The 23942-nt window shown below is 45.4% G+C and overlaps 1 protein-coding gene across 1 annotated transcript in view; it reads left to right on the forward strand.

Annotated features, from left to right (window-relative positions):
* The first annotated feature begins 11682 nt into the window (after positions 1 to 11682).
* CHST13 (carbohydrate sulfotransferase 13) overlaps positions 11683 to 23942 on the forward strand; it is a 47657-nt gene continuing 35397 nt past the window's right edge. Inside the window, exon 1 of the mRNA XM_033141072.1 lies at positions 11683 to 12080. Coding sequence (XP_032996963.1) covers positions 11987 to 12080 — 94 coding nt within the window. The 5' untranslated portion in view covers positions 11683 to 11986. The remainder of the gene's footprint in view (positions 12081 to 23942) is intronic.

Below are 23942 nucleotides of genomic sequence, written 5' to 3' on the forward strand. Positions count from 1 at the left end.
CACACACACACACACACACACACACACACATATATATATATATATATATATATATATATATATATATATATATATGGTTTTAATATTTTTTCCCTCCTAACATTTAGTTTTTATGGGATCATCACTTACTCTAAAGGCTGGAAATGTATCTTTGTACTTAACATGCAGCAACGTAGGATGCCCTCCCGCTGCAAATAATAACCTCAAATGAGCAATTTTCATGAGGTCCATTGCAGTCCCTCCCTATCTGATGTGATCCCCTCCCACCTGCTGTTTGCATTTTTTGAAAGTGAATGTTAAATGCAACTTCCCAGTTGGCCTTAGGTTTAGGGGAGCTGCATATCTTAAAACATTTAAATAACTTTTAACAATTGCTACCAATTTATATTTATTGTGAATTTCCCTATCCGCTTGAACGTAATAACTTGGTTAAGGGGCCAATCTTTTCCCCAGCTGCTGAACCCTATTCTCCCTTCACTATTGGCATTCTCCCTATGCACTGAGAGTTCCACATGATCTGTGGAGCACGTAAAGGAGGTGCTGGATTCAGGGCTGGATTTAGGTTTGACGAGGCCCTAAGCTACTGAAGGTAACGGGGCCCTTTATATTTCCAGCTGTCCTTTGCCAACAACAAATTGTCACTTTTTGTGTTGAATATATGCTATTTGGTAATTTATGGACCTAATGGGTATCTAAAACCATTTGCACACAACTAAATATGTATTTTATCGAAGTAATTGTTGAACTGAAATACAATTAAGAAGAAGTATATTAATAGTGAAATACATTTTAAGTTTGGGGGGGCCTCCAAGAGAGTGGGGCCCTAAGCTATAGCTTGTTTAGCTTATACGTAAATTTGGCACTTGCTGGATTAGACCTAACATTATATTCCCCTATTTTGCAGAGCTGCGTTTTCCTCTCAGGTCATTTTTCAAAACTTTGCATCAGTTCTCAAAACAGCAGCACATTCAGACTTTAAATGCTGTGCTATTTCAAGCACAACTTGAGGCACAGAGGTTATAATTTGCTTTGCTTGCACACACACACTCACACACCCCTCTACTCTGTCATGACACTGGTTGCATTTACTTAAAGCTCTGAAGAGAGCACATATGTATTCCTTGTTTTTTTAAAAATAAATAAAAAGCAGCTAGGCAGTGTCCGATATTGCTAGGGAAAACTTTGGCAGTGCTGAATCCGCCTGGACAGTATTGAATCCTCTTTTTCATTTCACTCTAAATGGCAAGACCTTTGAACAGCCAAAATGTCTTCATAAGTGAAAGCAAGTGGCAAAGCAAGAGACTGTGACAGCCGCCCCCAGCCTTATACTCTCTAAATGTTCCTGAACTACAACTCCCATCATTCCTGACCATTGGCTGTGCTGGCTTTGGCTGGTGGGAGTTGTAGGGCATTCCAGGCAGGGGGGTATTGCAGAAGAGATGCTGGAAGGAAACTGAGTGGTTCCTCGTCATGTACTGAGCCATTCCTTGCCTTAAAGTAGGGATGGGGAACCTGTGGCCTGCCAGCTGTTTGACTATAACTTCCACCATCCCTGACCATTGCCCGGCTAACTGGGGCTGATGGAAACTGGAGTCCAACAAGATCTGGAGGGCTGGAAGTTCCCCCTCCCTGCATTAAAGGAAATGGGAAAACAAGACGCAGAGGGCAGGTTTACATCATGGAAAGCCTTGATTATTTGGGACAGAAAGTTATGCAGATGGTGTTGGAAATGAGCAATAAAAAGCCTCGCCTCCCCCATTAAATGGTCTTAAATGTCTACACGCTGGGTGCTTTCCCTGCGTGACTAAAGCAGGAGAATGATATACCACTCCCAAAGCTCGGAATACCAGCAAGATTATTCTCTCCACTTACCTCCAGTTTTGGAAGCCCCTCTAGGGGCTCTTTTCTTCCGTCTATAACCTATTTCCTTTTCTTCTCCAGCCTGCAAGTGTTCTTAGAAATATTGGCGAACATGATTTCCTCGCCTTCTCAGCAGGTCTCTCCCTCTCACTGCCATCAGGGTTCCTGCCACACGCATGCACTCGGTAGCAGCACTCCTTTGCTGCATCCCTAGATGGGCCAGACTGCAACTTGGTCAATTTCACTGGTGTAGCCATGGGCTACACCAGTAGCCTTGCAGCAGCAGCTCCATCATCCCATCCAGGAAAGCAGCAGTAAAGTTGGTATCGGGGAAGATGGCTCTGCCCCATGACACAGGCCACTACTGCACACACTTCTGCTGCATCGCTGTCACATGCTACTGTCCAACAAAGCCTAAAATACATTTGGCATGCTGGTCTTGTCAGTAAGTGCCGAAGTCATTGCTACAGATTTCCCCCCTTTGTTTGCATGCTTTGCCAGTAGTTTAGGAGACAGAAATAGAGGGCAGGAAAGGGCCTTTGGAATTACTATGTCTGCTCATATCACTAATTCTGTGTGCCCCAAATTACGTTGACCTAACCTAGAAACTGCTGGTAATCACAAAGGACTGGGATGTAGTAGTTATGAATAAGAAGATGACTCTTCTGTGGGCTGGTGTCTCGTTTTGAGTCAAAACAGAAGTCATTTAAAACATTTTTACAGAGCTACAGTTGTGCAGATTTCCCACAGAGGTTTATTTTTCTTCTTCTATTAACAGTCTCCTAACCAAAACCACTGGCTGGAGCCTAAAGGGGAGGGTTATTTGATCTAACACACTAACCTTCCAGAAACTATGTTACCTGGATCAAGACTGGCAAAGCACCTGGGTGGATGGGTAGGGATGAAATGGTCAGATAACGTATATTGAAAGAGAGTACCATTTCATTTTTCTGATATATATACCACTGAGCCTCTTGGGCTTGCCGATCAGAAGGTTGGTGGTTCGAATCCCTGCGACGGGGTGAGCTCCCGTTGCTTGGTCCCAGCTCCTGTCAACCTAGCATTTCAAAAGCACCCCAAAAAACAGAGATATGAAAGCTAGGAGCTAAATGACACCTTAAACCTAGGTTACGGGTGCAACAACAGAATGTCTAGGCGGGCTTTTTTAATAACAAAAATACAAAGCTGAAAATGAATGAACTGCATCTAAAATATTATGTTCTTTTTTCACACGGTCTAGTCCTTCCCTTGTCCTCCCCCCTAATATTCTTAAAGAGGGTCTCTTCTCCAGTTTTCAGAGAGTAGCTGGAAATGGGGAGGCAAAAAAAGTCCTCCTTTCCTTCCACTCTGCAGTTTTAATCTGAAATCTTAGGCGCAGTACTGTGCCCAGAGCTCAGAAACGGCTCGCGCTGATGAAATTCCTTGTCACAAAATGCACCTTAAACAATGGGAATTTCAAACACTGTGTCAAAGGACAGCACTGCCCCCGGTCCACTGGATTATGAGCAGATAGCTTCATCATAAACTAAATTACTATGTATTATAAATTAAACTATCTCGTGTATATATTTTCCCCCTAAGCCGGATGCACACTCACACACTGGGTCCTTTGAATTGTGATGGGGCCTGTCCCTTCTCTATTAAAAGAGCTGAGAGGACAGAAATTTGCTTTGGAGGAAACATTTCTTCTGAGATCATTCCTATCTCTCACACAATATAAACACCAATGATTTCCCCCCCCCACACACACACACAAAGGGTTTCACTTGCTAAATCTAGAATCCAACTACTGATTTTTTACCTCCCATGGACTGCAACTTCCTAGTGACAGGGAAATATTGCAATTTGATTATTTGATCACTCCAGAAAGTTGCTGAGTACATACTGCCGCAAACTCAAGCTTTACGGTGACCCATAAAAAAATGAAGTCACAGATGTGCAACTTCCAATACAAGTCACTGGTTTTCTTGTCCAAAGACAGCTTAAAGTTGGGGGGGTTTCAGCAAAACTGGCAGTGTTTGAATTGGAGGAAAGTACATCTGTTTTATTCAATAGCAAATTCTGGGGGAAGCATAGCCAGCACTCATACCCTAACACTGTTTATTGGTATAATAAAAGACAGCTCAGTCTCGATTTCCATTACCTGTACTCTAAAAACATATTATTGCTATTAAATCAAGATACTAATAAGTTATAAGCACCATTGTAGAAATTTAAACATTGTCATGCTTTCATTTCATTTAGCTGAAGTTTTTTTTTGGGGGGGGGGGTGATTTTCTACAAACCTTGAACTCTCTCAGGCTTCATAGAAAATTGTAGGGATTTTTATATTGATGTGAGGCTTTCTGTGGGGTTCGGGCTGCATGCTTGTGTTCCTTGTAATTCCTGGATCCAACAAGGATTCAATTGCTGGAATAGCCAGGTCATTTTCTGGTGTGGTAATGGCTGAAGTATGGGTCATTAAGGTAACAAAGGAAGTGGCTCTGTGCCAGAAATAAAATGGATGGGGGCGGGGCCTCCCTCAACTGTCCATTAATGAGAAAGACAAAGACCAGAGTTGAGGTGTGTGAGCTAGCAGCTAGAAGCATGCTGGGCAGCTAAGAGACAGAGCCATTGCTGATTTCTGCTGGGATCCAAGGCTGCGGTTATGGGAGAAGCGAGACCTTCTTGGGGTGTTAATGCTGTGAGCCCTTTTAATGCTGTGATCACCATATATCCTAAAGACACTACCTTCTCTGCTTACCCTAATTCTGATTAAGCCAAACCCTGAATAAGTGCCTGGAACCCCGGGAATCTCACACCACTCAGAGAATTGGGATGGCATGCAGCAATATACTTGCCTGATGCTATCCAGAAGCTATTAAAAAATTATTGAGCAGGAGTGGCTTTTTAACACGATCAAATTCTCCGTGATGTGGACATCTTGATTTTTAAAATCTGCAGTGTTACATTTTAAAATGTAAATGCCAAATAAAAGCTTCACTTGCCAGCAGCTCTATTAGGATGGTTTCTGTGCTATAAAATAGAAGTATGTTTCAAGCAGATGTGAGCACCTCATGCAGGGAGGAATTCTGCAGCCTGTAATTTGGCTTCATCCCACCCTAGCCTTCCTTTGAAAAATAAAGCATCTGCTTTTTATTTTTAATTGCACTACCAAAGAAGATAAAAGAGGTAGAAATGATTGATTTCCCGAAACCTATTTTGGAAATGACCAACGTGTCGTTGAATATAGCCCTAAGCATCCAGCCTGTGTCAAACACTTTCCATGGATATTTTCCGAAGCATGATTCAGAAGGCTTTTTGCTAAATAGCGTGTGGCTTTAAATTTCTATTCCTAAACAGATGTGTCAGCAGTTGTACAATATTGCTGGCCTAGAATCGGCATACCGAATCTAAACTTACTGTTCCTTTCCCCTGTAAAAAAAAAAAAGTTTAAAGTTGGCAAGTGATTGGTTGTCAGTTTCACCCTCCACCTCCTGGTCATTTACCAAAAGAGAAACATATGCAACCAAAATAACTTTATAGATATACATTATTTCTGTTATACCCCTAGAATAAAGTATGTTTTGTTAAGATAGTTTCCTGCCCATTCACAGGGCTTATCCACATTTACCTTTTGCCCAGATCTTTCCAGGCAGAGGTTTGTGCTTGAAACACTCTGTGTCCAAGTGGTGGCTTGTGTGGGGGGGGGGAGGGCGGGGGTTTGCTCTGAGATTTCCCCACAAAAACCTGCTCTTTACAGCTGAATCAGAGCAAACGTCAATTCAGGTTTTCTGCAGGTTGCCATTTGCTTCGACTGGGCATTAAAGAACGGGTTTTCGGAGGGAGGGGGAAAACCACTCTTGGACATGGAGCTTTCAAGTGTGGATTGTGCCTGGAAAGTGCAGAGGAAAGCTGTGTGGATAAACCTTCAGTGACAATCTTTGCTTACATTACAGATATCAAGTGCACTATATATGTACCCAGAACATAGCTGTCAACCTTCCTTTTTCTTGCATTGGGAAACGGCGCTGGAATGACCGCTCCCCGCATCAAACGGGGTGCGCATTTTGTGTGGTCGTGTGTAGCCTCCTGAGATCACAGTGCAGCTCTTGGCAGTTGGGTCTGGCACCACCTTCCCAGGTGCGATACCTGTGGTCTCAACCCACTCAAGCAGCCGCCCAATGCCGGCTGGGGAGGTGTTGCTGGGGGGGGGGGGATTGGCCAGGTAGAAGGAGGGATTAGTCAGTACACACAATAGGAGTTGAGTCATACCTGGGAAGCGGCCATTGGATTCAGAGCTTCCCCACCCACCACTCCCTCATTTAACATTTACTCTGCAGGTTAACCATTTTATTTCCACAGGCACGCAGGCGCTGCTATGTCAAGGTCGCTGTTGAAGGGCCGGAAAGGACTTCCCCTGCATTGGCAGGTTTCGCCTTTCCCGTAACAATTCGTCACAACTTTGGCGGTTGCAGGCCTTGGGCAGAATCCTTTAGTCATCTACAAAATGGGGGGGCGTGGGGCGGTGACCCCCGCCCCCATTGTGGTGGCAATAGCAGGGTTCCCGTTAAAGAGGTCTCAGGGAGAGGCATTGGCCCATACGCCCAGAGGTCATCATTGCCCACCCCCTCCAGCGGCGGCGAACAGAGGGGGTGGGTTATCTGCTTTAACATATGTTCTCCAGAGTTAGCCCACTCCCCACACATGCTGGATAACCCTGATATTACCCAGAACCCCAGCTGGGGGGCTGGGAAGGATAAATGCCCAATGCCTGAGCCAAGGTCTCCCTACACCTGAATATTAATAAAGTTGTGGCCAATTTAATCCCGTAGAACGTTGTCACATGTCATTATTTCCCTCAGGGGCTGCCCGGGGTTCGGGGGACTCCGCCTGGCCACGCAATAAGGGAATTTCCTGCAAAAAAAGGGGGGGAGTTGACAGCTATGACCCAGAAGGATTGTGACCTCAGACTCATTTCACACAGAACAGAATGTGCTTCATCTTGCAAGTGAAAGGCATTCTGCAGGTGTTCAAAGATTGCTTGCCTTTAGGTTTCTCCCCTCCCTGCCCACTTTTAAAAATGTACAATCTCCATTATGCAAGCAGGAAAGGAGACTTAAAAGGAACTAATACTGCCTTTAAAAAAAACATGATTCAGCCAAGAGCAATGACTTCAGTAGGTCTCACTTGAACGTGCTTAGGATATTTTCGTTAAAGAAGAAAATCCATAACAGCAAATAGAACTCTTTCTCTGTATGAAACAAATCATATAGTTCTGTAAAAATATGAAACTGGCAGAACAAGAGGAAAGTTGGCAAAACTGAACATACTGCAGAAACCAATATTGCTTGCATTTATGGCAAATCCCACTGTATTCCTAAAGCTGCTGGGATTTATGCTCATGGCTACCTGGGATTGTTTTGATTCTGAATCCTTTTCATGGCAGATACTGTTGTCTCCATCTTATGACCCTTTATGGGCTCAATAATGCACATGTGGAGCCCTGTTTTATAGGTTTCTAAGCTTTGAACACCCAAGAGGATTGTAAGGTGAAGCTCCTGTAAACACAAGACACATAGACTTGCTCTCTGCATTGAACTGGATGTGAAAGCACATGTATTTTCCACTTGAAAGTACTCCATAACAGACCCCTTCAAATGGGCAGGGGAGAAATTATGCCCAGGCCTATTGTGATAGGGCTCAATCAATCCAGTTCAAATTACTGATTGAAATGCCAAGCATTGCTTTGAAAGGTGAGTTGTCATTCCTTCATTCCCATAAGCACTTACCGGGCATTGCACAGATAATAAAACTTTCAACTGTATCAATATGATTCTCCTGGGAGTAACCGCAGACAACATTCCTGTAAACTGCATTGTTGCTTGGATTTCAGCAGATGGCACTCTTATAAAAATGCAAATTTTTTGAAAGGCAATTTGTTTAGTCAGGCGAAAAGGTGTGAAATCAAAATACTGTCAGAAAAAAGTTCTTTCTGGCAGCACTAAAAAGGGGGGAAATAATATGCATCCAGCTTGCTCACCTCTGAAACAGGTCTGGTATTCTACTGCATTCACACATTAGTAAGCCAGCCTCTGGGTTGCTGAGACATGAATGTGGGGGTTCTAAGAGAGGAGCTTACTGCTCTCTCTCTCTCTCTCTGCTAAGCTAAGCTTGGGAGAAGCAAAGTGGCTGCAAGGTGCTCAGAGCACTCCCCACATTCACGTGGTCTGCATAAGCCATAGTTTGGCTGACTGTGATGTGCGAACCAGGCCACTGTGATCATGAGCAGGAAAAGCAAAATATTTTGTTTGAATGAGTACTAGAGGAAGCTACTGATGGACCTTCTTAATTAGCGTGCCAGATGCCATGTAAGAACATGTTGAATTTCAAGCAAGTGGGGTACAGCATAGCACAAAATAGCGGGGGGAGGAGGGCCACAACATGGTCTGGGCATGCTCTCCCCACACCATGCATATAAAGCACCTACATCAGCCATGGCCACATCTGATCACAGATAGAAGCTCTTTTCAACTCTCCTCTGTTCACAATAAGGGACCCAGGTGGTGCTGTGGGTTAAACCACAGAACCTAGGGCTAGCCGATCAGAAGGTCAGCGGTTCGAATCCCTGCGACGGGGTGAGCTCCCGTTCCTCGGTCCCAGCTCCTGCCCACCTAGCAGTTCGAAAGCACGTCAAAAGTGTAAGTAGATAAATAGGGACCACTCCGGCGGGAAGGTAAACAGCGTTTCCGTGCACTGCTCTGGTTCGCCAGAAGTGGCTTTGTCATGCTGGCCACATGACCTGGAAGCTGTCTGTGGACAAACACCGGCTCCCTTGGCCTATAGAGCGAGATGAGCGCCGCAACCCCAGAGTCGGACACGACTGGACCTGATGGTCAGGGGTCCCTTTACCTTTACCTTACTGTTCACAATGGATGGAAGGGTGGGTTCTGTTCCCGGCATCTAATGAAATGCGGTTATGTTTAAGAGGTGCATGTTCAGTGTTGGAGAGGCTGAGGCACTGTAAACGATCTGAGCAGGGAGAGTAATCGGTCTCTTGTGCAATGTGCACCTGCTCTTGATGGACTGAAAAGAGCTAGATTAAGATTCTAATACAGATATAAGGTTCATTTGAAGTCATCATTTAGCCTACTTCACTGGATGGTAATGAGGATGAAATGAAATTATATATTGGACAAATATTTAACATTATGCTTTCTGTGACAGGAGTACTCCATGCTTTAAGATCTTCAGAGAAGCAGCTCTGGGGAGCGAGGCAGTAGTGCTATGCAGGGCCTTTTAACAGTGGGCACAAAACTTTGGAATACAATACCAATGAAGCCCTTGAACACAGACCCCATGAAAGCCACCTTTACCCAAAAATAGAGAGCTCTGTGTTTGCAGCTTTACAGAGATGACATTTCATGGCTTTCACGTTCATTTCTTTTAGAAATGTTCGGAAGGGGGGCACTTTCCTGAGTCTACCAAGGCCATAGTACAAAGATTGAAGGCAAACAGTCTGGTTCTTCTGTCAGGTTTACATAACCTGCTTTGATTTTTCTCATCACAAACAGCCAGCTGAATCATTGTTTTTGTTCTTGCAGAATTCCTCTGTCCCCATACAATGCCATAGATGTTTTAGACCTGGCCAGGGATATCAGAAAGGATATTGCTTCGCCCACTCTCTTCCACAAGCAGTGGAAAAATTGGGGCAGACTTTTATTTCAGAGGAGAATACACACTGGAGAAAGCTCTGTTAAAATCTCTTTTCTCACTATTATAAAGATACTGTGGGTATCTGCTTAAAAACTCCAGTATGGCTTAGATGCTTAGATACAGCCTCAAAGGAACAGCAGCAACTCACTGCCTTCACTGCACACTTACATGTAAGAAAGTCCCATTAGACTCAGTGGGAGTTACATCTGGGTAAATGGCAAAGGATTGGAAAGCGCATAGCAAACCATTTTTCTCCAAAAATCTCTTGAGCACTTTGTGCACCTAAGCAGCATGAATTTCCCCTTCTACCCTACAGGTGGGTAAGTTGATCACCATGGTGATCTGCCTATCAATAAATAACGTGGTGAAAAGTGGGAAAGATGAATGAATGTTCAGTGTGTAAACACCACACAAGCAAAACAGGATGAGACTGGGATGATTTTAATTGTTGTAGCCTATAACAAGCAAATCAGATAAAATGCTCAGTAACAAGGTTGTTATTATTACTTATTAAATTTCTATACTGCCCTTCATTTGAAGATCACAGGGCAGTTTACAATATAAAAACACAAAAATACACACCATACCCACACAGTTTAAAATGCCATAGATCAGTGTTTCCCAAACTTGGATATCCAGCTGTTTGGGGGCTTAAAATCCCCATCATCCCTGACTACTGCTCCTGCTAGCTAGGGATGGTGGGAGTTGTAGTCCAAAAACAGCTGGAGACCCACATTTGGGAAACTGCATAGATGGTTTAATTAGTCAAAGGCCTGCCATGCTGTCTGGAGGAGTTGCAATGTGAAGTCTGAAAACAGGCCTATAGAATTAAGCAGGAATCACCTCTCAGGTGAAACAACTGGCAAAGGGTTAGAAACTAAGGGACAAAAGGTTTGACCAAGTGTTTGACTAAGGGCCAAAGGGTTTAAGGGCAAAGGCTTTGAGACAAGTCGGATTCCACTTCCCAGCAAATTGTTGCTCTGCAGACCATGTGTGGGGAACCTGTGACCCTCCAGGGGTTCTTGAACTCCAACTTCCATCAGCCCCAGGCAACACAGACCAGGGTCACGGAGGGTGGGAGCTGTAGTCCAGCAATGTCTGGAGGGGGTCACAGTGGAACCTCGGCTTTTGACTTCCGAGGTGTGTTTGAAAACGGAAGCATTCACTTCTGTGTTTTCAGCGTTTGCCTTCTGACACATTCGGCAGCTGAGACATTTGAAAACTGAGGTTTGACTGTACTATCAAAAGCCATGGATCTGGAGGTAGAATCATAGAGTTGGAGGGGAGCCTGAGGTTCATTCTAGTCCAACACTCCCTGCAATGCAGGAATCTCAGCTAAAGCATCTGTGACAGATGGCTATCCAAGCTCTGCTTAAAACTTCCAAGGAAGTCCACCACCTCCTGAGGAACTGTTCTAGATCAGTTCCCTGTGGGAAGTCCAGTTAGAGCATTTCCACCAGATGTCCTCAAGCAGAATCTGAAGAGCCATCCACCAAGGAGCTGCTTTGTACCACAGTTGGACCAAAGACCCATCCTTATTATTTGGTCTACCAAGCAAGCCAAATTCAAGTGCCGGGAACCTTTGGCCCACCAGGTGCTGCTTAACTACAACTCCCATCTTCCATGGCCACGGTCTGCGCTGCCTGGGGCTGATGGGAGTCGTAGTTCGGCAACATCCGGAGGGCCGAACGTTCCTCACACCCTCCCCTAATCCACCCCCACGTCCTACTCTTCTTACCCTTCCCCGGGAGGCTAAACCTCGACGCGTAGGGACCAACGACTGTGCCTACTAAATCGCGCCAAGAAGAACTCTTCACATGCTCAGAGGCAGCCGCGCCTTTCTTTACGAGCATAAAAGAAACACACCCCCAACTCAGGCGGGACCTGACACAGGTACGCGGCTTGGGAAAAGAAAGCCGCAGCTTGGCGCGCGCCTAGCGACTCCCCTTTCAGCCGGACGCATCCACGGAGCAGGAAAGGGGGGGGGGCCTTCCGCACGTCCCGAACGAGCCGCGCAACGAGCTTCCGCTCGCTTCACTCCGCCTGATCTCCTCGCCGAGAAGCGTCAGTGGCCGGGCCGGGCGGGGAGGGAAAGGTGTGGGAGGGCGGCGCGCCTCCCTTCGACGCCCTCTCCCGCTGTCTCTTCCCCCCCCCCCCGCGCCACCGCGCCGCCTTAGTCCGGCCCTGCCCCGCGCCGAGGTTTCCCTTTGCCCTGAGGGACTGCGCTGTGCTGCTCTCGCTTGGCGCCGGAGAGGCAGAGCCGGCGGCCGGAGGAACTCTGCGTCTGGAGGCGCCCGCAGCGACGCCGCCAGCGGCAGTGGTAGCAGCTGCCCGAAGCCCGGGCCATGAGGAGCCGCCGTGACTCTCTGGCGACTCCGCGCGACTCCCTCGCCGCCGCCGCCGCCCCGGGGGATGCCCTCTAGGCGCGAGGATGAGGCAGAGCAGGGGGCAGCGGATGGTCCTGGCCACTTGCCTGGGCTCTCTGCTCCTCGTCGTCTTCTACTTCCAGAGCAGCTCCAACCCAGGTGAGTTAAACATTCACCCGGCAGGCAAAGGTCCTCGACGCTGCCCCGCTCGCTTCGCCTTCTCAAGGCGCCTTGCCTTCTCTCAACAAGTTTGGGGTTCGCTGGGTATTTGGACTTCCCAGCAAACTTCGGTAGCTGCTGGTCCTTCAAAGTGACTCTTTCTAACGGGGTCTACTCGGAAGTAAGTCTTAGTGAAGGCAGTGGGGCTTACTCCCGAGTATATGTGGAAGTAGGATGGTAGCTGTGTTTATCTTGTTAAACTTTTGAGACCACTTATCTAGACCGCTTCTCCAAGCAGTTGACAGAAGGAAACCTATCTCCGGAATGAAATCATTAGCATTTAAAATCCATTTCCATCCAAGGTGCTCACACCAGCATGCCATGAAATAAAAGAAAAATAACCCAGCTAGCTTGAAAACAAAATCCGAGTTACAATTTAATATTAATTAGCTGCCAAAGGCCGTGATAAACAATTAACATTTTAAGGGCTTTATTTAGATTAAATGTGTAGGATTGCCTCCAAACACAGCTTCCTTTCTGGAAATTGTTGTCCTGTAGTTGTCTGAGAGAAGCAAGCTGCCCATTAAAAAGAGTGGAGATGAGTGAATGTAATGTCAGTTGTTGTTTTTTTATTAATGAGTCTATCAGTCAGCTGCTGGTTTGTTTTTAAAATGATACTCTTAAAGGTGGGTTTAAAACATAAGCAGGTCAATAAAAAATGGTGCAATTCAGTCTTTATTCCTATGCATGCCTACTTGTGTGTTAAGTCCCATTGAACTCAGTGAGAAAACATAGGATTGGATTTACACAGTAACTTTGAATAATAGAGTAGCTGAACAATGCCCCAAACATTTTCAGTAACTTCGATACATTTAAGCCCATTGATTTCAGTGGAAAATACTTAAGTGTGGGATTCACTTTCATCCTGAGTCAAAGAAGAACAGGAAGTCAATACCCGGAGAAGGCCTTTTTATGGTGTGAAGATAGAAAAGAAGCTTCCTTACACTGAATCTATCTACCGGTAGTTCAGTATTGTCTACACTGACTGGCAGCAGCTTTCAAGGGTTTCAGACAGCAATTTCTCTGAGCCCTACCTGGAGATGCTGAGAATTGAACCTGTGACCTTCTGCTTACAAGGCAAATGCTCTACCACTGAGCCACAGCCTTTCCTCAAGTGGTTTCTAGGTAGGCCTTCCTGGGCAGTGAGTTTGAGAGAGTAGAGGTTGCTGTGGGGAAAGTCTTCATTCCAGGTCCTACTTAACTTTCCTGGATAAACAGAGGGTCACAGAGGAATGCAAATGTGCTGACTCCTCTTAACTTAAGTGAGTCTTCCATATCATTTTCAACATATTTCTTCAAGCAGGTCGCAATGTTTTTTGCTGGAGCGTACTTCCAAGTAAATTTATGAGGATCACAGCCTTGGGGGATCATAGTCCTAAGTCCAGATTTCACTGAAAAAAGATGAATATGAAGCAACTCTAGATCTGTGAGATTAGCCGTGCCTTCTGTTTGTGGAAACAATCAGTCAGCTTTATGTGCTGAGTTTTCTGAACCGCAGCATGGGTGCATCTTAACGCCAGGTACTGTACGTAAAAAACTTTAGTAAGCAAATACCAACTTGCTGGGAAATCCTTCTTAAGTGGAATCAAAGAAGCAGCCTAGGGCAACTCACTCTGAGATATTACATATTTTCTAGCTAAGATCATGTTCTTCATCAATGCACATTTTTGCAGTGGGTTGTGACACACAGACTATGCTTACTGCAAACAAAACTGCGTTTTAAAGCTGGTCTTGGCGTGGGTACCAGTGCGATGCAGTGCATCTGTAGCAGAGACGGAACTGACCTTGTGTTTCCTCAGGTATCCCGCAGAATTCAGTGGGGCTTACTCACAGGTAGCAGGTAAAGGATATCAGAGTGGCTTTGTGCCCTCTGCTTTTGAGCTTCTATCCTAGCAGTGTGTTGCTCCTCCTCACAAGGAGTGGTATGTATAGCTGTTTTCGCCCACTTGCTTCCCTTTATTGCTGAACTACTTCTCAGTGGTGGGGAGCAGCACACAGTGACAAAACAGTGCAAGTGAGGAAGTGTACTTGTATGCAAGTTGAATGGCTCTAAAATAGAGGTTGTTTCTGATCCCTCTGTGCATATATACATCAGTGGGCTAAAACATGTTTTTATAGTGACCTGATAAAGCTATAGGGAGAAGAGCCTCAGCAGAGAAAATGCACGGAGAGTCCTTTCAAGGTGGAGAGCAGTCCCCATTCCTTTCCACACCAAGAATGAATCTTCTCCATCCCACAATAAATCATTGCCTATATTGCAATTCATCCTATTGGATGAGGTTTTACCCCTTCAGGAACATGCACACAGCACACTTCTGGAGCTGGGAGTCGGCTCACAGAAATGTATTTCACACATGTTTGACGTTAGCTGCATCTGATTTCAGCAGAACAATTTGGAACCAGTGTAAATTCACACCCTGTATTTATGTTCTGAGGCCTAGGACAAAAGTCTCCTTGAGATGGGTGCAGTCCAGGTAACTTTAAGCACACGCTCAGAAGCACTTACCTACTCTACTTGGTCTGTTACATTGATCTCAATGGGGCTTAAGCACAGCACATATTCTGTGTGTGTACTCAGGGGTAAGTCCCATTGAATTCAATGGAGCTTGTTCCCAGGTAAGTGTGTATAAGATTGCAGCCCTGTTTTTTAGTTTTTTAAGGAGGGCTAAAGCAGGCGTTTCAGTGAATTAGGGTTTAACTTCTTTGACTCCTGCTATATTTAATGAGCTACCTCAAGATGTTCTCTGGATGTTTTATGAAGGCAGCAATTTCTCTTGTGTAATGAAAGCATAGATCTTTTCTTTTCTGGAAAGTCACGGCCCAAGAATTCAGATGACGGATGATGAGGCTGTCAGCAGCAAATAAACTCTCGCAGAGGGCCAACTTGAATTAGAAGCTGGGTCAAATTCTGTGGCCGGTGAATTGATAGATTAATCTCCAAATTAATGTTTTCATTTGAACAGCCAAACAATGTGAAGCCAAGAAGAGTTATAATTTTCTTGCATCTTTCCTGCACCTTTACTGGAAAGTGTGTTGCTTATTATTTTCAGAGAAACATGCTTGTGTAAAGCTTATGATTCAACAATATGCCAGGGCCCTGCATAGCACTCTCAGCCAACGTTAAGTTGACCTAAATGTTCACAGATTTGTTTTTCACCATGATGGATTGAAAGGTGGCATTTCCATTTTATTGTGTTAGTTGAAAATATAGAAATTAGCTGGATGAGTATCCTAGAATTCGAATAGGTCACTCTGTGCTTTAAACCTACTATGGAAGCATCATATAAGGCCACCTGGATGAGGGATACAGTTTTGAGAAAACTGTGCTAGAATATCTGTTGAGATAGGACAGCTGCCCACTCTCTGTACTTTACAAAAACAAAAGTTGTATGTATTTCAACAAACTTCCGAAGCCGGCTGAATGCATGTCTGCCAAGGGTGTAGCTGCCTGGTGTTGTTTTTCAAACTTATTTGTTTGCATTTATCTTTGTTACTTAAGTTTGTGGAAGGTAATAAATAATGTTGGTGAAGGAAAGAGAGCTCCAATTCATGACATGACTTTGTTTTTTAATGAAAAGGTAGAGAATTCTGCAAGCCACTTCCCACTAGGTTTAAAGATAAACAGAAGTACCCATTTGAGGGAAGGGAAGGCTACTGTGATGAAATGAAATGGTGCAGTTGATGTGCAGAGTGTATGGAGGAAGGTGAATGAATAATAGGGCTGAGCTTGGTTTGATAATGGTTTTGTAATTTTTGACCTGGCAATATATCGTGAATCACGATGTGTGCGCATGTATGCTGTGCAAAAATCACAATGTGGGGGGAAACTGTGAAGCCAGCCAATGCTTCTCTTGATTTCTGCAGGCCCTGTTAACTCTGCCAGCTCAGCTCTCCCCTGTCTCATGCAGGGGGCAGCGAATCGCAAGAGCAGGTGCAGGCAAAATTCATGATGCAGGAAAAACCGCGAAGCCAGCCGTGAAGCCTCTACATTGCGTCATCCTTATTTGAGACATCATGATATATCGGTATATCGCGATGTTGAAAACCAGTTATCACTCAGCCATAATGGATGAATGACTAGGTTGGTTCATGTTTGCTTCTGAGTCTTTTCTTTTGGAGGACAGAAGATGTGCCCCAATGCCAGACACAGGTGTAGTTCAGCTGTGTTATATTAGTGCCATCAAGGCCCTTGCTTGCCCCCAAACCAGGCTGTAGGGATGTGACAACACTGGGGGAACTACACTTCAGATCCTGACATTCTGGGTGTGGCAGCCAGCTGATCTGTATATGATGCCAAGAGGCATCTTGCCAGCTAGGCTGATCTTCTGCTGGTGTTGGACTGTAGGCTTGTCTTGTGCCTGATTCACCTGCTCCTGGTTTTCATGTTTGTGCCTGAAACTGAGCCTTACAGCATTTCTGGAGAGGCAGACTCTGGAGTCCCTCTATATATGTTATCTTGCCTCTGACCTTGCTTTCCCTGATCCATGCTGCCGCTGCTGCTGCTGCTGTTGTTTTGTTGTGTGGGGCCAGCCTCGGACTGAAAAAGTGTCCACATCCCTGCAGTAGCCTATATTTCCATTCTCTACACTCCTCCAGTTTTCCTGAGCAAACACCCAGACAGTACCTAGCTAGTTATTTGAAATGTCTACACATTTTGAAAATCGGTGGTTTGCCACTTGACACATTTTCAGTTAAGATATGAGGAAATCTTCACCTGGGGGGGGAAAAGTTTGGTGCTTTTATTTCAACTAGTTTTTAAAACAACACACTCTTTGTCATTTCAGATAGCAGAAGTGACTTACTTTCAAGCTGAGGAAATACTTGTCTGCTTTTGGTTTCTTTAATACCACAAAAGGGGGGGGGGAGAGAATTTAAAGAACGAAGTGAACCTGTCACACGTTTCCTGTCAAGCTTCTTGCTTTCGTTTCCTTTTAAAGTTGTCTCATTTGTTTTAAAAATATTGTTACGTTTATTTGGGTAAACCTGATTTGGACAACAAGGCTGAACGTAGAGTTTCCCATTAAGTGTGAACATAATTCATGGGGCATTGCTATTTCTGGGGGCGGGCGGGCAGGCCAGCAAAGTTTTTAGTAGGCCAGTAACTATTATTTACAAGCTTTAAAAAAAACCTCACTCAGCCGTGTGCAGCATAGAATTGTCCACTGAGTAAGCCAAGTGGGTGGGTGACATTTCTGAATATTAATTAAGAGCCTAAGAAAAGCCTGCTGGATCAGACCAGTAGCCCATCCAGGCCAGCATCCTGTTCTCACAGTGGCCCACCAGATGCACTCTCCCTTCCTGCTGTTTCTAGCACCTGGTATTCAAAAGCGCAATGCTTGTGGCAGTGAAGGTAGAACATAGCCATCATGGCTAGCAGCCGTTGGTAGCCTCTGCCTCCATGAATTTGTCTAAGCCCCTTTTAAGGCCATGCATGTCGGGGGCTGCCATTATCTCTTGTGGAAGCAAATTTCATAATTTAACAGTGTGAAGAAGTGCTTTATTTTGTCTGTCCTGAATCTACCGATGCTCAGCTTCTTTAGATGTCCCCCACCAGTCCTAGTGTCATGAGAGAGCAAGAAAAACTATTCTGTATCCATTTCCCCAATGCCACGCATACACTTTTTGTGCTTCTATCATGTCACATCTTAACTCGCCTCTCGTCTAATAAATTAAAATACCCCAAATGCTGTAACTTTTCCTCATGGGGGAGTTGCTCCATTCCCTTGATCAGTTAATGAAAGGTTTTTTAAAAAAAGAAGGTAAAGGACCCCTGACTGTTAAGTCCAGTCGCAGATGACTCTGGGGTTGCGGCACTCATCTCGCTTTACAGGCCGAGGGAGCCGGTGTTTGTCCGCAGACAGTTTTTCCGGGTCATGTGGCCAGCATGACTAAGCCGCTTGTGGCACAACGGAACACCAAAACCAGAGCAGTGCACGGAAACACCGTTTACCTTCCAGCTGGAGCAGTACCTGGGACCGGGCAACGGGAGCTCACCCCGTCGTGGGGATTCGAACCGCCGACCTTCTGATCGGCAAGCCCTAGGCTCTGTGGTTTAGACCACAGTGCCACCCGCATCCCTTTGATCAGTTAATAAACAATACACCAATTCCAAGTTTTAGACAAACCATTAACGATCAGCCAGGACTATTAATGTGTAGAGAAGAAGCTAAGTAGCAATTTCTGTGCACTGGACAGATCCAGCTTTTTTGGGAACATTGCAGGAAACTGCTCCACCCACTGATCTGTTCAGGGCTCTGCCCTGCCTTGATGCAGATGGCTTTAAGCCCAGAAACTCCTAGCAACCTGACTCTTTGAGTCCTATGGAGTGAGTCTGTTATAAATTCTGCAGTCCTGGCTTTTGTTATTTTGCAGTGGGGCAACAACTGAGGCATGTGAGGGTCACAACCAAGAGGTAGGGAAGCCCTTCTGGTGTGAGATGCTCTGAGGAAACAATGTGCTTGAGTCTTCTCTCTCTCTCTCTGAGCTCAATCCCAGCTGTGCCTGTTTTAAAATGCAAAACATGAAAACTGAACTGAGAGGCAGGGCTCTCTCCCTTTCTTTATCGGTTAATTATGTCTGCAGCAGTTTTTCCACACCGTTTGCACAGAGTTTTATCTTTCTGATAATTTGAAGGAAGGATGTGGCTCTCTCCTGTGGTATCACTACGGAGGCTGAAAGCATCAGTGAAGTGCCACTGAGTGATTGGGGGCAGTTTACACTGTTGCCTTTCAATTCTGATACAAAATGGATAAGATTAAAAAGTGGTTAAAATGTTTGCAAAGCTAGATAAATTCAATAGGCTGAAGAATGAATGCAGAAAGAGAGGATGTGAGGAGGTCCCTTAATAATGTTAGGCAATATTATAAGGATAATTAAATAAGTGTTTGTGTTTTTGTTGAGATTTTTTAGTTTTGTCTTTTTTTGCATTTGTATTTTTATCTTTTTTGTAATTTTTGTAGTGTTTTGTTGTGTTTTGTTTTTGTTGTATTATCAAAAATTTAATAAATTCTTATTTAAAAAATGATATCCCACCAGCCCCAGAAGTTGGGTGCCATTTCTAAATGTGTTGTTTGTGCATCTGTTTCATGGTGTGCATGGCTGATAATGCCAGCAGATGTTGAGAGTGCAGGTTCCTGTCAGCCACAGCAAGTGTGATCACTGTAGTCCAGCAACCTCTGGAGGTCAGCCCCTGAACGTCTTCAAAATCAGGATATTTGTATATAGGATTCAGTTGTGCATGGGCTATTTAGGTCATGAGTGCATGGATTTCAAGCTTGCAAGATCTACTTTGGAGAGTCCTGCACGTGTTTCTGTACCTCTGGACAACTGCGTATCTGTTCAACTGACCTCTGTTTTCCTCAAGAATATGATTGAAAGTACAGCCCCACAATGAAAAAATAACCTCTGTCTAAATTCATTGTTGTTTGCACTCAGCTGTGTATTTTTATTATCACGCCCATCTTTTAAATATGTAATTTCCTATTAAGATAAGGAGTAAGAGGCTAAACAAAGAGAGGTTATTTTGGGATAATTACTTATCTACCAGTAGCAACTAACCCTTTGCTATAGTGTTAGGTTTTTTACACACACACACACACACACAGTTAAAGTTTTTCTTGATCAAGGCCATTGCAAGAGGGTAGAAAATATTCTATGTACCGTATATACCCGAGTATAAGCCGACCCAAATATAAACCGAGGCACCTAATTTTCCTACAAAAACCTGGGAAAGCTTATTGACTCAAGTATAAGCCGATTCACCTTTGCTGCTGTGGAGGAGGAGGAGGAACGAGCAGCCCAAAAGCAGCCCTTTGGGCTGCTCCTTCCTCTTCCTCCTTTGCCAAGTTTGCATTTATGCGAGCAGTTCAAGAATGGAACAAGCTGCTTGGGGAGAGTAAAGAACCGCTGTTCTTGTACGCTTCTTAAGGAATGGTTGACTGGGGAGAGCGGGTGGCAGCATGAGCGGAGAGAAAGGGCTTCTTTCTCGCCACTCCCACCGCTCGCCTCACTCAAGTATAAGCCGAGGGCAGCTTTTTCAGCACAAAAAATGTGCTGAAAAACTAGGCTTATACTCAAGTATATAGGTAAATTAGCTAATTTAGTTCTCTGCTTATGATATCCTCAACTTCTGATTGGTTGAGAGTCAAATGGGCAGTCTAACTTCTTATGACATGTGCATGTGCAAACACACACAAGAGAGAGAGAGAGAGAGAGAGAGAGAGAGAGAGAGAGAGAGAGAGCGCTTCCAGGAAGCCATTGCACTGACTGTCGCATACCTGACTCTGAGGTGCAATTGTGGGCAAAGGATTTCTTAACCCTTCTCCAGTGGCTGCACATATTCCAGTGTTTCTTGCTGTAAGGTAAGCCCACCACTTATCTTTCCTCCTGCAGACGTTCTATACAAATACTCAAACCAACAAGATCTCATTGCAGAAATGCAGCCCACATATTAATTTTGGTTATTATTCTGATCTTAGTTTCCGCATGGCAGGGAATTCTCAGTGGGTCGCTCCCCACAAGTTATAAAACTGCCTCCCATATGACTTTTGGTTGTTCTCATTTAGGTGCCAGGTGAAAAGGTTTTTTTTTCTGTTTACTTAGGCCTTTGGAATGTAATCTGCGTCTTTGTGTGTGTGTGTGTGCGTGCCAACATTGCTGTTTTGTATACAGGCACATCTGGATGACCTGTTTGTTGAGCATTTATCATGACTTGTTTGCAGGGAGATTAGATGAAGTTGGCTGTTTAATGAGCATTAATTCTGATTTCCTTTGCATGGAGGTTAGATGACGGTGAGTCAAAGCAAGTGTCACCCCACGTGTTCCCCTGTCTTTTCCTTTCACTTCCCCTATTGCAAGAAGTCTGATCTTTAGGGGAAGTGGGTTTCTTGGGCAAGACCTCTTAATCAACTAGAATAACCAAGTTTAATTAATTCAAGCTAGCCATTAAGAGATTAAAGATTGTGTTATGTAGCTTGCTGCTCTGTGCTCTCATTGGGAGGAAGGGTGGGGTAGAAGCACAAGGAGATAATGAATGAATGAATGAATGCAGGCAGCTGTGAGTACTTGGAGCTCTGGTTCAACGACAGGGATGGAACAGATTTCACTTTGCCTGTGACAAGTAGGCAGAAGTGCAAAACTCTGAGAGGCCCTCTTTTTCTTTACTACCGGTACTTCTAACTCAATTGTTTCAGCTGCAGACCTTTTGTCAGCTTAGCTTCCCATATGCGTGTAATGTGAGAGGCTGTTGCTAGAGAGAGGGGGAAGAGAGCAGGGCTGTGCTGAATGAAGGTCCTCGTGTCAGCAGAAACGGCAACGCTGGATAACACATGTTGGAATTTCATTTCTGCAGACACCACGGCTTCCTTCAGCGTTGAACAATAGGGGCGCAGTACAGGCTTGGCGATCCCATTCCTGCATGCATGCTGCCTGGATCATGGCTGCTTTGTATGCAGCACGAGGAAAGGGCGATAGTGTAGTAGTGCATGGGTAGGCAAACTAAGGCCCAGGGGCTGGATCCGTCTCAATTGCCTTCTAAATCTGGCCTGCGGACGGTCTGGGAATCAGCGTGAGTAGAATGTGTGCTTTTATTTAAAATGCATCTCTGGGTTATTTGTGGGGCATAGGAATTCGTTCGTTTCCTCCCCCCTCCCCCCACCATATAGTCCGGCCCCCCACAAGGTCTGAGGGACAGTGGACCGGCCCCCTGCTGAAAAAGTTTGCTGACCCCTGGCTTAGTGGCACAGCACATCCGTTGCATGTGCAAGATCCCAGATTCAGTCATTCACAAGGGCATTCTCCTGCCCAACCCCCAAATTACCTTCCATGTCTGTAGAATGGGTTATGAATAAGAAATGCAGGTAGGGATCCAAAAGTTAAAAAAATAATAATCCCATGCTTATCTTTCTTTTTTTAATCATTAGTTTTTGCTTGATTCTGAGTTTTTGGCTCTGGCGGATTAGAACAGCTTGATGGCTGGTGCTTCCTGTTCAGTCTACAGCACCTCCCTTTCCCACCTCCAAGTTCCATACATGCCCATACATAGCCTACAATCCAAAGGACTTCTTTCTTCCATTTTTTGCTTCCACTATTTTCTTAGGTACAACTTGAGCAACGGTTTTTTAGATGTCCTTCTCTCCCAGCAGTAGCAGAGCTTTTCTCCCGTTACGCATCTCAGCTGGCTGCTTCCCATTGGTTCTTGTCTTGGCTTTTGTAAGAGAGTGAGTAGCCAGTGTGGTATAGTGAGAGCCAGTGTGGTGTAGTGGTTAAGAGCGGTAGACTCGTAATCTGGGGAACTGGGTTCGTGTCTCCGCTCCTCCACATGACCCTGGGCTAGTCACACTTCTTGAAGTCTCTCAGCCTCACTCGCCTCACAGTGTTTGTTGTCGGGGAAGAAGTGTGTGATGGCCTGGGATTCAGACTTGGATGCTGAACCTGAGGGATCCCAGCCTGCACAAGATTCCCCGCCTCCAGAACCAGCAGAGCCGGGGCTAGGGCTTGAGTCTGAAGGGTCCTCACCTGTGCTGGACCCTCAGGTGCGGGCATCTGCTGAGTCTGCTCTGGCTCCTGATGGGATGGAGGACCCATTGCCTGCAGTGCTCCACTCCCAGCCCCGTCAGAGGAAGCTGAGGTTGCCCCTGGGTCCAGTAACCCACCAGCCTCTCCTGAGCTGCAGAGGCTCAGGGCAGAGAGGCAAAGTTCCTGCAGGAGGAGTGCTCGCCTCCAGGCCAGAAGGAGAGGCGAGTCACCAGAGGATCGGGGCCGCCCTATACCTCGGAGCAGATAAAAGCCAGCCAGCCCCAGCCCCAATATGCGTGAGCAACACAGTTGCTACCGTGTACCTGCCTGTGTCCTCGTACCTGATCCCGACTGTACCTTGCCCTGCTTCCTGCCAGAGTGACCCCCTGTTGGACTGCTGACCACACCCCACTCAGCTCTGGGTGAGTTTCTGGTTTTCCCACTCGGAGTCCTCAGGGCCGGGCACCCCCGGGGCCAGCAGAAAGGGAAAGGAGAATGTTAGCCGCTTTGAGACTCCTTCGGGTAGTGATAAAGCGGAATATCAAATCCAAACTCTTCTTCTTCTTCTAGCTGAGGGGGAAAGTTCTGCTAAAGCCTCTGCTCACGTTGGGGAGGAGAGGGTTACAGATTCCTTAGTGTCTTGGCTTATCTGGGGGTGAAGCTGCTCAGTGGACAGAGCTAAAAGTGCTGGCCTTCCAACTTTTGCTCAGTCCCAAATATGTATTTTATTACATTTTTTTATTTTTATTTTTAAATTGTTGCTGTTCAGCAGACTTTATTGGAAATGACTTTGGAGCTGTTATAGCTGGAGGATTGCTTGGCATGGACGTCCCAGCTGTCTGTCGGCCTTTCTATTTTAGCATTGCAAATATTGAAGCAAGCAAGCGGGTTTGTTTTTCCGTGTGCATTTCTCTCTCCACATGTTCCGTTTGCAGTGGCAGCTAGAACTGTGCTGTCTTGTTGCTGTGTTTGGGGTGGGATTGGAGCTTCTCTAAACTTCACATCCTTGCAAGACTTCTTTGCACCTCACAAAGCCTGGAAAGCTGCTCAGCAAGACGGACTTCGGAAAACACTTGGAGAGGTCCATGAATTTGCTTTGCACATTCACTAGACCCTTGTTTTGACTCTGGAGCCCATGCTATTTGACTCTGGGGAAAAGGAGCAGTTGTAAGGAATCTACATTTCACAGTAATTGCACTTACTGTACACTCTGGGACTCCCTGACAGGAGCCTGTTTTAGGCACCTGCTAAAAACTCTCTCTCTCTCTCTCTCTCTCTCTCTCTGTG

The sequence above is a fragment of the Lacerta agilis genome, chromosome 2 (assembly GCF_009819535.1).
Source record: "Lacerta agilis isolate rLacAgi1 chromosome 2, rLacAgi1.pri, whole genome shotgun sequence".
Lineage (NCBI taxonomy): Eukaryota > Metazoa > Chordata > Lepidosauria > Squamata > Lacertidae > Lacerta > Lacerta agilis.